Source organism: Rhinolophus sinicus, linkage group LG04 (genome assembly GCF_036562045.2).
Source record: "Rhinolophus sinicus isolate RSC01 linkage group LG04, ASM3656204v1, whole genome shotgun sequence".
NCBI lineage: Eukaryota > Metazoa > Chordata > Mammalia > Chiroptera > Rhinolophidae > Rhinolophus > Rhinolophus sinicus.
The window spans coordinates 71723613-71741512 of record NC_133754.1 but is presented as its reverse complement, the minus strand read 5'-3'; the positions used below and the strand labels follow the sequence as shown (position 1 = coordinate 71741512).

General features: G+C 38.0%; 1 protein-coding gene and 1 long non-coding RNA gene across 3 annotated transcripts in view; one reads left to right on the top strand and one right to left on the bottom strand.

Moving 5' to 3' along the window:
- MICU3 (mitochondrial calcium uptake family member 3) overlaps positions 1-10655 on the bottom strand; it is a 77992-nt gene extending 67337 nt beyond the window's left edge. The window contains exon 1 of the mRNA XM_074329724.1: positions 9919-10655. Within this exon, the coding sequence (XP_074185825.1) occupies positions 9919-10560 (642 nt within the window). The 5' untranslated portion in view covers positions 10561-10655. The remainder of the gene's footprint in view (positions 1-9918) is intronic.
- LOC141571045 (uncharacterized) lies at positions 9908-15794 on the top strand. Of its 2 annotated transcripts, none has more exons than XR_012495536.1 (2): positions 9908-10015; positions 14784-15794. It is a non-coding gene; the product is annotated as an uncharacterized LOC141571045 (long non-coding RNA). The 2 variants fall into 2 exon arrangements; XR_012495537.1 differs by lacking the exon at positions 9908-10015 and adding an exon at positions 10559-10699.
- Positions 15795-17900: the final 2106 nt, after the last annotated feature.

Sequence of the window (17900 nt, the reverse complement as noted above, 5' to 3'; positions counted from 1 at the left end):
TCGACTTTTATGATGATCATCAGGTACTCACCAGGGCTGACAGATCAGAGGAGAACATGACAGACATGTGTGATAGCATATCTGCACAGTGCTGGGCCAAAAGGTTGCTAAGACTGTATTGTTTATGATGAGGACATAAAATCCTGCTGTGACCCATTTACATGGACAGGAAGCAGTCTGGAGGAAGCCATGTGACAACAAAGATCGAATGGTGAAAGGAGGGAAAGTTTAAATCACATTGATCTCCTTTTCACCACAAACCCTAGTCCAAAAATTGCCTATTATTGTCCTTAGGATTCCATCATTGAGCTCGATGGTAGTAATATCTCAAAACCTTTGTTTATCTCCTGGGGACAATGATTGAATGTACTTGTATGTACATGGAGAATTATAAATCATACCCCATCTTTAGATTAGTAAGAATAAATTTAAAGTGGCTGGAATAAGTTTAGACAATCCTATTTAAATAGAACTAATGGGTTGGAGCTAGCTTAAGCTGGACTTAACCTATGAGAACCTTTCTGACATGATATGAATGAAGCCTTTTAGAAAAAGTTCTCTTTGATTGTTGCAAGCAGTTTGAATAATCTATTATAAACCTTCCAGAGAGAGAGGTAATCCAAATAGCTCACCTAGACAATTCCTACAATATCAATTGAATTCATATCATCTTTATGAGAAAGCAGAAAAAAAATGGAATTATTTGAAATCCTTTTATATACACTTCCTGTATTCTAAATTCTGAACCTAGAGTTGAGTATTAAAATGGTTAAAAGGCAATTTACTGAATGGAGAAAAAAGCAGAAAACATGGATTCTACTTTTCCAATTTGCAAAAGAAAAAATTCTTTAATGAGTAAACACTCACTATGCTAGTCAATTAAATGATACAGCACTTGAAGTTCCACATTTTACTTAGCTTATATAATCTATCAATACATCAGAGACTAAAAGAGTAAGGGTTACATTACAGAAAGAGGAAGGTGAAGAAAGCAATTTACTTATAAAATCCTGTTTAGTACACAAACGAGTAGGCATTTTTTTTAATGCTAGATAAATAATGCCAGAAGTAGAAGTTGTTTATTTTTTTAAACACATTCTTCCCCAATACAAGAGTATTTACACTACACAAAATAAAGTTACTCAAGTTCTCAGTGTTTGGCACAACAATGACAGAAGATAAGTGAGAACTAATATTCCCCAGTTTAAATTTGCCTATCAAGCTTAAACAAAAGAATAAAATAAGTTTGGTGTACTTTCTATGTAAGTTAAACATTACATCATGGTTAAAAAGTACTAATTAGCTCTTATTACTAAGATTTCTACATCTCAAAAATATGGATAACATAAACAAGAAAGAATAGCAAAAGATGTGTCCACGTAAAAATATTCATTGAAAAACTTCTACATTTTATAAGCAAGTTAAAAAATTGATTTTATCATTTAAAAACTCATATTTAATCTTGAAAATACAAAACAGGAACAAATTAAAAGACTTCGTGGCTTTCTAGTTTTTTTAAAATGGCTATTTAAATTCTCCACTCTCCCCCAAATCTCTATGGCTATTCCACAAATGTCTATTTTCTTGCTCTCAGAAGATGATATCACCGTCTATTTCACAGAGAAAATAAAAGCCATCAGGGAAGAACTCCTCCAGCTACTTGCCAATAAACATGTATACTGTCTGTTTCCTTCCATCCATCCCTCCTATTACACTAAAAATGGCATCATTCCTATTAGCTAAGATTAAGATTAAACTCTTTTTTTGTGCTTTAACTTTCATCTCCCATCTCCACCTGGGTCCTTGGCAAATCAATTAGCCTCTCTTTCCTTTAGGTTTAGTGTTTCTCTTCATTCTTTCAGCATTTAAACATATTTGAGGGTTTTTCATCTTTAAAACAACAACAACAAAAATTAGTTCTATGTCCTTTAAGCTACTGCCTTCTCTCCTCCCCTTCACAGCCAAAACCATGAAAAGTTGTCACTTACCTCATTTTGTCTGCCTCACCTTTTCTTTACCTTTACTCTCAACATATCCAAATATGTACGAGTATAATCTGATTTTCACTTCCGAGATCTCACCAAGATCACCATGACCTCCTTATTACTAAATCCAATGAACACTTCCTATTTCTCATCTTAGTTGATTTCCTTTGGTAGTTAGTGTTCACTATAACTGACTACTTTGTATCTGAAGTACTAATTTTTGTTGGCTTCCATGACTTTCCTGGCTTTCTTTTATCTCTTTGGACCTTACTTCTAAGCTTTTTAGAGTTCCATTTTTCTGTCAGTCTTTTTAAATCACTGATGCTGGCCAGGGCTCTCTTCTTGTTCTACATATTCTGAACAATGTCATTCACGCTTATGACTTTTAGCACTTGATGATCCCCAAAACTATTTCTATAGTACAGATTTCTCTCCTGAGCTTCTGACCTATGAATCCACTTGGAAATTTCCCTTCAGCTGCCCAAAAGACACCTTGATCCACTGTGCAAATTAAAAACTCATCATCGATACCCACTACCTCCAACCTTTTCTTTCTCCTGAGGACCCAGTCAGTGAACTGCTGCACAATCCACCTAGTTACCCAAGATGAAAATCTGAGTATCATCCTAGACAATTCCATCTCCTCATCCTGAAATCTAATCAATACAAACCTGTTGATCCTAGCTTCTTAATCTCTCTCCATTTCTCACTGCTTCATTGCCATTTGCCTGGAAAAGCCAAAACTCTCTTGTCCAAAGAAATATTACGGTTAAAAACTGCTTGACATGTTCCTTTATTAATTAAAAGAATATGAGAATCTAACATTCTCATCTCAGAAACAACAGTATCTCCCCTGATCTCTTACTTTTCAGCATTGCATCCCTCCACTTCCCATCCAATCAAAACGATATTCCTAAAATGCAAATTTGATGGTATAGCATCCTCATGCCTACAAATCTGTCAATGCCTATTATTCTTAAGATAAAGTTCAAATTCCTTACTAGGCCTTATAAGGTCCTATACTCATACATGCCTTCTGATTACTTTCTGAAGTCAGATCTCTCTAGCCTCAAATTTTCTGCTATACATCCATACTGACCGCCTTTCAGTTCTGGGAACACACTATGCTTGTTCTCCTATACGAGGTGTGATCAAACAATATGGTGAATGTTTAAATAAAAAACATTTATTACAGTAAAAGACACACTGCCATTAAGCCTCCTCAAAATACTCCCCCTAGCTTCAAACACACTTATCCCATCATTCTTGCCACTTTCTGAAGCAGTTCTGGAAGTCCTCTTTTGGGTCTTTAGTTGTGCTGTCGTGGCTGCCTGGATGTCCTGAATCTATTCAAAATGTTTACATTTTAAGGTCATTTTGACTTTGGGGAAAAAGAAGTCACACAGTGCCAGATCCAGTGAATAAGGTGGATGAGGACACACTGCAATATTTTTATTTGACAGAAATTGTCCTATCAGAAGCGATGTGTGACAGGGAGCCTTTCCGTGGTGATCACAAAATAAGGCAAAAGCTGCTGCCAAGCACCATCCAACAGAAAGGCAGGGATCTTCAATACAGGAAGCAGTGCATCAAACCTTAGTAACTGTGTGACAAGTTTCAACTTGTTCGGTGCAGTCAGTCGGGTGTGAGCTACGGTTGAGAGGTGTGTTTTAAAGTGTGCCATAAATCATCCTCCAGCATGACAACGCCCCGAGTCACACATCACTTCTGGTATACAGCAACTTCTGTCAAATAAAAATATTACTGTGTGTCCTCATTCACCTAATTAACCAGATCTGGCACCATGTGACTTCTGGCTCTTCTCCAAAGTCAAAATGATTCAAGATATTGAGGCAGCCACAAAACCACAACTAAGGACACTCAACGAAAGAAGACTTCCAGAACTGCTTCAGAAAGTGGCAAGAATGATGGGACAAGTGTACTCAAAGAAAGAGGGAGTATTCTGAGAGGGATTAATGACAATGTGTCTTTTACTGTAAAACTTTTTTTAAACATTCACCATATTTTTTAATCACACCTCAATATGTTTTATCCTCTACCTAAAATACATTTTTTCACCCCTTTGGCTACTTCTACCTAATAATTCCTACTCATCCTTCAATTCTCAGCTTAGATGTGGCTTCCTTCAGGAAGCCACATTTAAGGTCCAAAGTCTGGATTCTATGTTCTTCCTGCACGATTCCATGATATACTTTATTTTTCCCATCATATCACTTTACCATATTACATTATAATTATTCTGTGTCCTCATTAGATTGTAAACTACAAAAGAACATGAATTTTATTTCATCCACCATAAATCCCTAGTACCCGCTATACTTCAATAGACATTTCTTGAATAAAGTATTTGAATGAATAAATGGATCAATGAGTGGACAGATACATATACTGTTTCCAAATGGGATATGGTATGGAAATCTTGATTTTATGGCTATTAAATTGAGAGAAACTACTTAACACATATGTCTTAAAACATATTAATCCTTTAGAAAGACTCATATACTTTAACATATATGATTTTCCCTAATCCTTTCCAGGACCAGCAAATACAATAACATAATGTATATTATTTAATAATAAAGTGGAGGGGGAAGGGGTTAAAGGAACCATTTGTTGACAGAACTGCTATCTTAACAGCAACTAAGCAACTTTTGAAAACTGATACAGGAACTGGGTGGTCAACAGATCAGATGTGTAATTTTACATGTGTAACCATCTCAAAGTAAGAAAAACATCGAAGCGTTTAATACTAAAAGACTAAGAACTCCAAAGAGAATAAATTTGTTATCTTCTCATATGCTTAGAGGGACAAAAATAAAAATGCATGCACTCTGCATTTCCTATCTCATAAAATTGTTATTAGTTACTAAATTCACATCTACTACTACTGCTATGACCAGTGTCCAATCATTAGTCCTCACAGATAACACAATGAGTTAATACTTCCCTTATTCTGCCTTGTGTTAAGGTGTTTAGATGATCTCCTAATCTCTGAAATCAAATGCAAATTTGCATAGATGACTTTGTAAAAGCAAGAATTCTAAAGAACTGTATAAATAAAAACATTATAATTTATTTTTGGATTTAGCATTCAATCATTTAGTCATTAAATAAAAATTTATTAAAATCTTATGTGATACAAGGCTTATGTGCTATAAGGGGGATGAATGCAACTTTCCTCAAAGAAGCTTCAAAAATTTAGGGTTAATGTAATTGTTTTAATAATCTTAAATGTCTTCTTTAATCTTTAGGTAGAAAATGGCATTCATTTCTCAAAAATTATTAAAGATTTATTATATAGTCAATCAATAAGAGGGTGGCTACACTTTACATTATTGGTATTCATAAACAGTCCAACCCAAAATTACATAAACGGAATTATATGCAAGAATCGATTAGCAAGTCACATTAAACCTATATACTATTTCCTGAATTCCAATTCAAAATATAATTCAGTGTTTTTATTTATTTTTTTAATGTGGAGATTATATAGACCAAGAAAAAAGAAACCTGTTATATACCTTTACTGAAACTGATTACTATGCATTATTGGGCAACTTCTAAGTCTTGGAAGATAATTACAGATAAAAAAATTTTAAAATTTAAATTCAAGGTCATGACAGTTTCATTTCCTAATTCCCTATGTGAATATGAATAAAAGGATATCCATAAAATGCTGTAACTATCTTTCACTGCAACCCAGACAAGAGGTGCATGCAATTCTGTAACTCCTGGTTTTTGTATAACCAGAGAGGAACTTCCAAATTCACCCAAATTTTATCCTGTGATTTACTAAGGAAAAAAAATCTGCACTCAAATTATTGTACATGAACCAACAAGATGGTCGGGCCACTAGAAGGGATGCAGGTAAAACCTGGAGGATTTGTCACAGAGCGATTCAGAAAACCAAGAGGGGATCATCTAGTTTAGCTTCCTATTCAACGTTATTCTACACAGAATTAACCTACCTTCAGTTTCACATCTATGTGACTTCCATCACTCTATAAAAAATTAGGACTTCTCTATGTTTACACATCTGGAAAATTATTCAATATATTGGAAAGAATAAGCATAACCTCATGTCTCAAGATGTGCTGCCTTAAAAAGAGGCTGGAAAAGATACGATGTGAAAAAAACTTAAAAATGTATGCTTATTGGCAATTAATATAGAAATATACAAAAGAGATACAAATATTGTTCTCTTTTCTACTTAAAACTAACTTGCTTCAAGCTTAAGATGAACAAATCATAAAATAGATCATGTGTTCTGTATAATAAGTAAAATACTGGATTACAGTGTGTTGAGCAATCTAGTATTTTTTTTTTTTAAATTCTAGACCTGAAACACAAAGACCGTTACAGAACAAAAATTTTTTCCACTAATAAAAATAATGCTGTAAGGCTAAAACTGTAATGTTCTGAACAGAATCTTGTCAACATCTCTTTATAATATTAATAAAGTTCAAGGCCATGTTTACTGAAAAATTTTGGCAAGCCAAACTTGCACAATTTAAATAAATACAGTGTCACGTGATTTGGTTTCCCAAAGCCTGGAATTTTGACCTTGACTGAAGTCTTCCCCATTCTAATGCTATAAATAACTACTTTAGCTGAACAAAATATTAAACTATTAATTCTCACAGAATGTGGTTTTGTCTTTTCAACATGTATATCCCATGCAAATATTTAGTATGGGCTCACTCATTCAACAAATATGTATTGCACGTCTACCAGGTCCCATATCAGGCAGTAATGATATAAAAATGATCAAGACCAACAATGGAAGGGCTAAGATAAGAAGGCCTTTCAAAGGAAGTTCAGAGGCAATGTCTTTACACAAAAATCTTCAAGGCTATGGTAATAGAACAGTATGTGTGTAGGTGACTTCTGTCATTGCCATCAGTTAAATAATTCTCATAACACATACAGGTAATTTATATGCTAGGCTATGTTCAATAGAATATGCTTTTTAATTAAAAGAGGTTTTATGAATTAAAGGCTCTTAGCTATAGTTTTAAACATCAAAAGTGATCATTTCTACCATTTCAGTAAAATGAAATAAGCATAGTAAATGAAATGTCAACACAGGTTTAAAATATTTCTGAAAAATGGCAGACTGACCTTATGAGGTTCTTTCAATCTCTTCCTCCCAAAACCACATTAAAATCACAATAAAGGAATTTTTTTAAAGGTGTATACATACAGGAACCAAGAAAGAGAATACGAGAGAAGACAAAACACTCAACAGAATTCATCAAATTTTTATAAACTTGAAAAAATGAAGGAGTGATAATTGACCCAGTGGAGCAGAGGCAAAACCTGGGTGGTGTGGAGGAGGAGACCAAATGGAAGTAAGCTAATTTCTAGTATAGATCCCAGAAAGGGTAAGACCTTAGAACACAAGGAGCTGTGGAGGCAGAGCAAGTGGTGGTACACCATTTGATACTCCCCCAACAGACATGTTCTCACACATATGTCCACGTTCACCTACAGCCAGAAGATTACTGCTCCTCCCACCTCTCCTATTCTTTGGAGAAGCTCAATGACACCAGAAAAAAAGATTTATAAAATACTGAAATCTGAATGTCATGCTAATAAAAAGCCCAAATAACCAAATGAAAAGCCATGCTCACGTACAAAGAGCTTCTGAGTGGCTCCCAAATATACATAGGCAACAACCATAGATATATGGGGAAAGCCTCCAAAATCAAAGTGGGAGCTTAGAAAATCAAACATAATAAAAAAGAACATGAGAAAAACAAAAACAAAAACACAATGCGTGGAGCGGAAGACCAAAAACAAAACTATGATTAATATCCTGATAGTAAAAAGAGAAATTTAGCAGCCATAAAACAAAAAAGGATGCTATAACACATGAACATCAGAGAACAGAGAATAGTCCTTTAAATTCAAAAATTAGAATAGCTGAGATAAAATGTTGAATCTAAGATTAGAATTAGAATTAGATTAGGATCTGCCAGACTAACAGAGGTTTCAGAAAAAGAAAACAAAATGGAGAAAATAGTCAAAGAAATACTACAAGAAAAGTATACAGACCTTTCAGACATGAATTTTCATAATGAAAGGGCCCTCAAGTTCCTAGCACAATAAATGAAAAAAATGCCCACAGCAATGTTCGTTATTGTGAAATTTTCAGACACCACAGATTAAGACAAGATTACAAAAGTTTTCATAGGGAAGGAGGGAAGGTCAAATACAAAATGAATACTGACCAGAATGTACAACTGGAGACTTGGGAAGGGTTAGACACAGGACTTCAATGTTATCAGACTTCTAAAACAATGTACAGGTGTTTTTATAAGTAATAAGCAATAATAATGTAAGTAAATAATGAGTACATAAATAAATAAAACAAATAATAAAACAAGTTGATTGAATGCAGACTACATGCTAGAGGCGCCATTCTTTTTTAGTATCTCATTTAACTCTTATAACTCTATGAGGAAGATACAACCACATTTTACAAACGAAGAAACAGGCAGGGAGAGGTTAAGCAATCATAGAACTAGTAAGTGGTGGAGCCAGAGTCCCAGATTTCTGAGTGTGGTCTTTTAAAAACTGTATGATACTGTCTCTCAACTTTAAATGTAAAATTAATTTCAGAAAAGAAGAAAATACTATTTGAATGTTTCCTACATTCCCAATCTGATTCCAGATCAACTATGGTTGATTAAAAGTTCTGTCAATCAGCACGATTTTAATGTATGTAAGTGTGAGTCTGTGAGGGGGTGAAGGTTTAGGGTATTTACTAGTATTTTAAGTATTTGTTGTATAGAAGTACTGTATACTGCGTATTTGTGGTTTGATGCCAAAAGATCCTTAAATTCCCTGACCTAAATGCATCAACAACATCCACTAAAAGAAATGATGCACCTGATCACACTGTCTTTTGAGCAAAGAATAAAAGGTATATAAATTTCATTAGTTAAAAACAGAATAACTGCCTTTCCCCCCCTAAATTATTGTCATCTAAGCCCTTCACATTCTTCTTGTCTTGCAAGGAAAATTTCCCTAGACGATCTTCCTAGTTATTTACATGACTACTTAGTAAATATACTGATGTAACACAAACATGGTTCCCCTGTACTCACTCTTGCCTTACACTCATCTTTACCTCATTGTAAGTACAGAACGATACTTGAACATTTTCATTTAAAATTCCTCTGTAGGAGTTAGCCTCATTCAGTTTTGCTGTCCTGTCGATCTCACTTATTGTCCCTACTTATGAGGTTCTAGCTTTGGGGGTGATGAGGTGGGTGCGATATCTTATTTTGAATAATAGTTTGTTTCTTTTCCAATCTTATGACATCTTCTTTCTGATCTATGATCAGAAAGGACGCTACACAGTTTTGGAATTTTCGTGTCGCGGGACTGATAAAACTTCCACGCAATAATGCAGTGGCTTTTGATACCTCAGACCACTGCACTGCACTACACCTGCTGGATCACTTGCTGTTGCCCGGCTCCGCCTGGTAGTTCCTTTCTCTAACATATGCAACCCTCCATTTTCTGCCTGTCATGCCCCTGACTTCTTCTGAGTCGGTTTTTTTGTTTTGTTCTGGTTTGGGGTTTTCGTTGATAAGTGGCAGCTGCAGCAACGTTTAAGGTTCTCCTGCATCAATGACAGCATAATCTATGTCTTCCCAACATCTGGGTGACCAGACCCTGGGCTGCCTGGCCTAGAAGGTCTCGGTCTTGGTCACAGGAGGTTCCCATCCACGGTCGCAGCGCTTACACTGCGACAATCTCCGATGTCACGATATCCCACAGTCTCAGGCGCACCCTGCAAGGACATTACACCGCCCCTCCCCGAACTCAGAACACCTGCCGGTCCTACCCTCGGGCGTCACCTGCGGGTCGGCCCGGCGCGCGCACGCGCTCGCGCACATACCGTCTCCTTGGCAGCAGCGACTGGGATGGGAATCAGCCCCCGGCCGCGGGGCGGGTCCTCCGGCTCTACGACCGCACTCTCGGAGGGGCGCCCGAGGGTGAGAATCTGCGAGGATTCAGCCCTGGGGTCCCCATATAGCTGGTAGCACACTAGGCCCACCAGACCCCCGCCGGCAGCCGCTGCGAAGCTTAGCTCCCCCCAGCGCCGCCGCCGCCTCCAAGCCGCCTCCGCCACAGCCCCGTCCTCCTCCTCCCGGCAGGAGAAGGGCCGGCCAGGAGGGCCCGGGGCTGTACACACAGGCCGCCCCCACGGCCCAGGGACGGGATGGTGGTGGGAGGGTGGAGGCGGGAGCCGAGGCGGCGGCCACAGGAGCCTCCGCAGCGCAGCCATAGCGGGAGCCGCCTGCCTTAGAGCTACGAGGGGGCGGGCGAGGAGGTTGGGGGTGGAGGCAGGCGAAACCTCGCGAGAGGTCGGTGCGCGGAGGTTCGCTACCGTGCGAGAGCGACCCCTAGAAACGCGCGGCCTGGGGTACCCTGCGAGCCGATCGTCAGCTGCGGTGGCCAGGGGTGTCGAGTCGGGGAGAGCCTGGAGGAGGCGGCTGCAGTTCTCGGCCGCGCTCTCCCAGCCCAACCCCGCAGTCATTAATAACCGGTCCTGCTCCTGGCGGCACCTGACTGCGGGACAACCCAGCGCCGCGGGCTACACGCAGCCAGGTCCGCGGAGTGCGGAGGACCCCCCGGCGCTCCTTCGCCGACTTGGCCCTTCGCCTCTGCTTTACCGGGTGGGTCTTGGATCATTGGTAGCGCCCCTCGAAGAAAGTCACCTACCCTAACGGTATCCTGACCGTCTGACACAAGGTCAATTACATCTTCAGGTGTACAACAAAAATAAAGGATAACAATTTGGCTCAAGTCGTAAAGATGGCAAATTAAGTTGAAGGATGTTTTGACTGTACAATGAAAGCTGCTGGATCTCGGAATGGGGAAAGCTAATGCTTTTTTTCCGTTACTGCTGTGTTTAAATATTAAAAAATAAAGTAAAATTACCATACCTGGGGTGACTTAATTCAACAAATCAGAACCGTCTTGAAATCAGAACTGTTCCCCCCTTACTGGTGGGGGAAACCTGTTGGTATAAATATGAAAGAATTGATAAGTGTATTGTATCATCATTATTTTTTTATTGTTGTACTTGTGTGTTGCTACACTGTCAGTATCACTGACATTCTTACCAGTTTCCCATCCCTGACGCCAGTTTTGGCAACTGAGTTATGCTAGTTGTTTTCTTTATATTCTAGAATGGTGCTGGGAGCCCCTAAAATATTTTGGGTGTAGTGGTGTAGACAATTAAATCCAGGATCAGCAGTCACAGGAGATTAGATCAGTTGATTCTGGCTATTCTCATGAAGACTAAGGGTTTGCAGAGGCAAACAAAATGAGGTTTTCTGGGCCAGATCCTGCTATTCCCATTCATCACTCACCACTTGCCTATCAGATACACCTCAGACTCGTTTTAATATAGGTTAATGGAATTTTCCTTTGTTTAAGACACTAAAAGTGATAAAAAGAATTCTCAACGTATGAACAAAATGTGTCTATTTTAGGATGCCATCTCTATTTCTTTCACTTTAGCCTGTTGCTTTTATATAACCAATGCCATAAGGAAGACTCAGTGGTAGCTCCTTGCTTTATCACTAAGATTCCTTCCATTTCTGCCTTCTCTGAATTAGGGACAATTTTAGTACTCCCAAGGAAGCACTCTCTGAATATATAACACAGTTCTTCTGACATGGTTTATTTTGAACTGAACACGATTTCCAGATTTTGTCATAAATTTCCAACATGAACTAATGGCAGAAATCTTGAACAGACTGATGAATTTTTATTAGTTGCATATTAAAAGCTGAGTAGCTCTAAAGAGAATTAGGGAGGTAATAAATAACATCATGTTACAGATAATGACAGCAATTCTCCATCTAAGTGACTCCGAATATGTATATAATTTCTCTCTAGTCTTAACAAATTTAATACAGCTACTGGAAGTCATTTTTCTGACTAAAAATACAAGTTCTGCTGTGAGAGATGCTGGGTTAGGTTTGTTGAGTACTCAGAGAGCTTTGGATAAAGGGTCTCTGCATGAGGAAAAGTTATTCTAATTATAACTTTTCACAGTACCTTTCCTCTAAACGTCAAATTTCCTTAAGAATAGTTATGTTACCTTTTATATTTGATGCTTTGTAACTATAGCTACATAAAAATAACCAGATTCCTTTATTATCTGTATAGTTTTCTGAGTTTAATTCTCAAGGGGAAAAATTATAAGGAAACATGATATCAAGAATTTGGAAACTTTTCTGAAATTACAGACAATATTGTTAGATCAATATAAATTTATCCCAGTTTTCTTCATCTTTCATGTCAATTCTGAGCATTAATAATATCCATAAAATGTCCCTACTACACAGTGAGAGCCCACATCTTCCAAAAAAATAATATTCTCATATGTTCACTAATGGTCTAAGTAAAAAGAAATGCTCTGAAACATTTAAAATGTTTACAACAGCAGGAATTAAGCCAAAGAGAGTTTTCAGAAAAGCATATATATCAGTGGATAGAGTGATAAACTAGAAGGCAAAAGATCTGGAATCTTGATTTTGCTACATCTTAAATGTATAAACTTAAAATGCTTTGGAGGCCACAATTTCCCATAAAGCAGTGGAATTGAATAAGTCATCACCTTCTGAACCCATAGTCCTAATGCACCAAAATTCTCCAAGCTTATCAGTTAACCATATATAGACACTTCATAGTATTTTTCATATGTCATTTCCTTTCTCAAAACCTACATTTCTCTAGTCTTTCCAATTCCATCATGTAACCTTATTATTTTAACCTTTTCACACCTTTTAAAATTGAAAATAAATGCATGACTTGTACATTTTGAAAATATGAAATGTAAGTGTAGTATGTGTTATGCCTAGGCAGAAATGTCTTGTTTAACAAAACTTCTATTAAAATATGCCCCTTACCTTATTTTACTCTCTTAACACCAGAATCTCAAGTAGTTGAAAGACGAGCATCTATATGTAAGACCCTACATCTGGGCACATGAGCCCCCCATCCCAGGTCCATTTAATTCTGATAGAGTGAGACAAACAGCCAGAGAGCAAGTCTGCAGCACACCCCTTCTTCTCTCTTGGGAAAGTGTCAAACGTTGTCCCTATCTTCAATGCTGTTTTCCTTAGGGAACAATTGGCAAAATCAAAGGAGAAAGTGGTGGGGAAGGCGTACTCTGTGGGGTCGCAGCCTTTTCTTGGTTTTTCATCTTCAGTGCTAGACACTAGGAGTCTGGACCTCAATTCCCAACATCCCAGGCTATGGAGATCAAGTTACCCAAGGCCCTGAAGATCTGTTTTCTGTTTTGACTGTGTCCCATTCCCAAAGACAGATTGGCAATGGTTTGTATCCTGCCCTTTCCCCTTAGTCAAACTAGGCTGTGTCTAAGCTCCAAGAAGTCAGCACGTACTTAGCCCAGTTCCTGGCACATAGTAGAACCTCAGGAAATTGTTATTAAATGAAGAATGTAATTTATTATTGGGGGGGGGCAGTAAGAGGCCAAAATCAAGATCAGAAGGCAAATTAGGAGATAAACAAAGTTGCTCATCAGACACTAAAGAAGATGATAAACCAAGCAGCACATCTGGAAATGCAACTAATGCAAATGGAAGGCCAAAAGGAGAAAGCAAGGGGTTGGTTAGGAAGGATTCAGAGACAGAGTGTGGTCATGGAGAAGGTTGATTCAGGAACAAATGTTATGATTTTATTATCTGAAGACATCCTCTTACATATTATAATTTGGAATAATCTTGCTGGATTGAGAGCCTTAAAGCAATAGGTTTCCACCAGGTTCTTATGGTTCTCTGAGGAATTCCAGCATGATCCATGGCCAAAGGTCAGTGACTTGACCTTGACACCTCCCTTTTTTTCTTACATATCTCACTGGTGACAACAATCAAGCAGCCAGTTGTACACATTTAACTACCTGACTTCAAGACCCATAATAATTTATTTGACCATTACATCTCTCCAGTCTGACTTTATATAATTTCTGACTTTATATAATTTCTGCAGTATTCGGGAACTTTATGTAATTGGGAAACAAGGAATAGCAGCTCAGACTTGCTACTAGCCAAGCCTCCTGCCTAAAAGCATGTGAGCCTTTCTCAATTGTCATGTCCTTTTTTCATGCCTGATAGTGATTCAAGCTTCTTTGACCATCAAAAGCTGTCTTCTGGTGGAGAATAATAGCCTCAAAGCAATATGATGATCATCGATTGCACCATGATACCACGGTAGCAAAACAAATAATCTATCTGAAACTGTTGGCAGTAGTTATTAGGGTTGAACATATGCATACCCTACAACCAACCAATTTCACTCCTGGGTGAAATACACATCAGAAATGGTTACTTATTGTAGGGTGGATGTTGAGAAAATTTGCCTTCATTGGTTGATGTGAGCTTTTGTCTATAAGCTTTTATCTGCTCCTGCATGGGAGGAGATTTCTGTGCTGTGATCAAGGATTGAGTAAATTCCCTCTTTGGTCTCATTCTCCCAAGTAGGGAAGATACGGGATGAGGTTGTTTTTCTGTCCCCCTTTGGTCTCATTCTCCCAAGCAAGGGAGATATGGGATGAAATTGTTTTTCTGTCCCCCTTTGGTCTCATTCTCTCAAATAGGGGAGATCTGAGATAATGTTTGTTGTTCTGTCCGTATTGTGAGGTGATGTTTTGCTTAGGGTTAAAGAAATTCTTGATCAGGGGTTGAGAGAATTCCCTCTTTGTTCTGTCTGTTTCCCCTACATCAGCAGGTGAAGTGAAGAAGTAGCTAAGTTATATCAGGATGATGTGACAGGCACATTGCCAGGCCTTGTTGCTTATCTGGATGAATTGGTCCTTCGGCATGATGGACAACATTCGTATCAGTAACTACCGGACCCTCCCAGAACTGGCCATTCCCGGAGGGGGAGGCAGGAACAAGAAACTTGGCTCGAAGGTACAACTGAGAAAATATATAAGACAAACCTCAGTTGGCAGTAGTATAATAATTATTGTTTCATCATTTGGTCATTTGTCATTGGTGATTTTTCATCATTCTAACATTTTGAGGACTTGCAGCAACATGCAGCTTACAACACCAGGAGATGTCCTGACTTCCAGCTGCAAACCTGGTGAGGTTTGGCTGTTTCCCGACCTCTCCCGTTTTGTTCCCCACGGTTAACCTTCTTGAGAACTTGTTAGCATCTAGAAAACTTGTATGCAGCTTACAACTTACATCAGAAGACATCCTAACTTCTAACAATAGCAACAGCAACGACAACAACAGCAACATTGTTCAGACTGTTAACACCTTGAAAACTTATATGCAGCCTGTAGCTTATAGCATCAGAAGATACCTTGGCTTCTAACAACAACAACAACAGCAGCAACATTCTGGGGAACTAGCAAGCATCGGTGTGGGAGACGCCTGATTTATGACTTTTCCAGTGCCGTTCTCCCCCAGTTTGGTGAGTTTTTGACATCTACTGTAATAGTTACTATCCTATAGAGCTTATTACTGCTTTTGGATACTCCTTACTGATGTTATTTGTGTACTTAGCCAAGTAATTTTTGATCAATAGTAAACAAATGTTGGGATCCCTTAAACTTATATGTACGTATACTCCTTTGACATGACATTGATATCAATGTATATAGTTTAGTCCTAACCACCTTTACTTTCTGTCATTAGCACATTCTATTAATTGCCTTTGTCTTTTGCTATTGCATGTTGCTAATTAAATTGATTAGATATTGCTAAATAAATTCATTAGCCACACTCTAGCGTGTGTCCCTCCTCCTTCTTTTCCCCGCTCGTCATTACAATTGGCCCCAAACTAGAAAGTATTCTCAGGCCATCAACAGTAGCCTGGATTTTTTTTTTTTTTAAGTGTGGTACATTCACATAGTTGAATGCTACATAGCAATGAAAATTACTGAAGTGCAACTATAGGCAATCATGTGGCTAAATTTCACAAGCGGAAAATTGAGTCAAAGAAGGCAGACACAAAAGAACCACCAGAACTATTCTATTTATAATGTCAAAACCATATATATTTATATTCAGAAATGTGGTGCTTCCTTTGGGTCGAGGGTAGTGACTAAAAGAGGGACAAAAGGGAGAAGGGGAGACTTGGAGTTTGTGTTCTGTTTCTTGATCTGGGTGCTAATTACCCAAGTGTATTCACATGGGAAATTCATAGAGCTGTTTACTTACAATATGTATATACTTTTAATGTATGTTATACTTCAATAAAAAGTTTACATAAAATAAAGATAGATTTTCTTCTTAATGGTCTTACACTAATGTGTTATTTACTAGAGGATTTGTTCGGTTATGAACTGTACAACTGAGAAGGCATGTATAGAGCTTGTAAAGAGTCAAGATAGGAGCAAAAAATTGGAGTTGGAAACTAATGAGAAAGGTAGATAATCTTGGTATAGCCTAAAGAGATTTAACCAAGGATTTTCTTAATAAAAGTCTTGGTACCTGAAAACCCTTAAGAAAATTCTCATTAGGTATTTTCCTTATTTACTAGGGAAAGGCCAAAGGAACTGGTGTTTTAAGCAACCACCTTAAAACACAAAGTGTTTTATCTTCTTTGATGTGTAGCATTTTCTCTTACAAAATGTCCATATGGATAGACGCAGTAGGTATCTGATAGTAAGGACTAGTACAACCAGTATATACCCTTGTCTCTGGCTCTAACCCCAGACTGTCAGGTGTTGGATGGGAAATTGCTTTAAGGGCAGATAACCAAACAGAAGGGCAGCTTTCAGAACAGATGGAAAGCTCAGCACTAAGAGGGAGCCATTAGAGAAATCAAGCATAGCATAAGGTAAGTCAGTGCATATACATGCAGAATCTTAGCAGGATGGCAAGCCAGTTTCCTTTCTTGACAATTCCAATTGATTGGTATTGATTACCCAGAACACTGCTGAGCCAATTTTCAGACCGGGTCCAGAATTTACAGGAAAAAACTGCCTTGGTAAATGAACATGTCTGCTAAAAGTGGCTATCAGACTGGGCTAGGCTGCATTACAGAAATTGGAAAATGTTTAAATGTTTCTGTAATATGCATGTGAACGTTTTGTATTTACCCTGTAAAGATAGAGCAGTCTGAAAATAATTTAGAGATAGCTTAGCCTGGAAATTTTTTTAACCTTTTAAAATTATTTTGGTGGGATGGGGAGTCCTTAGTGGAAACTGTCAACAGAAATCTTATACAGAAGCCAAAAAATACAAAGTAAGTAACAGCAGAATGTCTCTAGTTGAAAGCAGGAGGGGATCCGGACGACATCCACTTAAAGTCTCCCTTTAAATTCCCATAGCCAGGCTGAAGCAACTCTATAGAATCTTAGGGCTTAAAAACCACTAAAATGCACTAACCTTTCATTTTTTTCTGATGATGAAATTGAGAGGCTGTCACGTTAAAGAATTTTCTCTGGGTCACACAATCAGGACTTGGGCCTCGATATTCTGCCCTACATCTACATAGATTCTATGCTGGAATCAGAAACTGAGAGAATTTCAAACAGCTTATTTTTTAAGGCACATTAATTTGCAAGGAATAGAATAGAAATAGAATGAGCTCAAATAAAAGACGTATTTTAAGGATAAAATCATATCGAATCAGGGAAAAGTGGTACTATGAGGTCTTAGGCGGTGTGGTAACCAGATTAGCTCTAGAGACCTAAGTAGTAAGAGTTCAAGGACTTTTATTCTAGCATGCTGCTGTGAACACGACTTGTTCCATCAGTCTCTGTGAATCTTAGTTCAGACTCTAAAGAGAAAGCATTGGCTTGGTCTGGCCTACGGATGTTTTCTACCTTCCTTAGTTTTTATTCTTAGGCCAATCAGGTATGCCTGGGATGAAAGGGGTGAA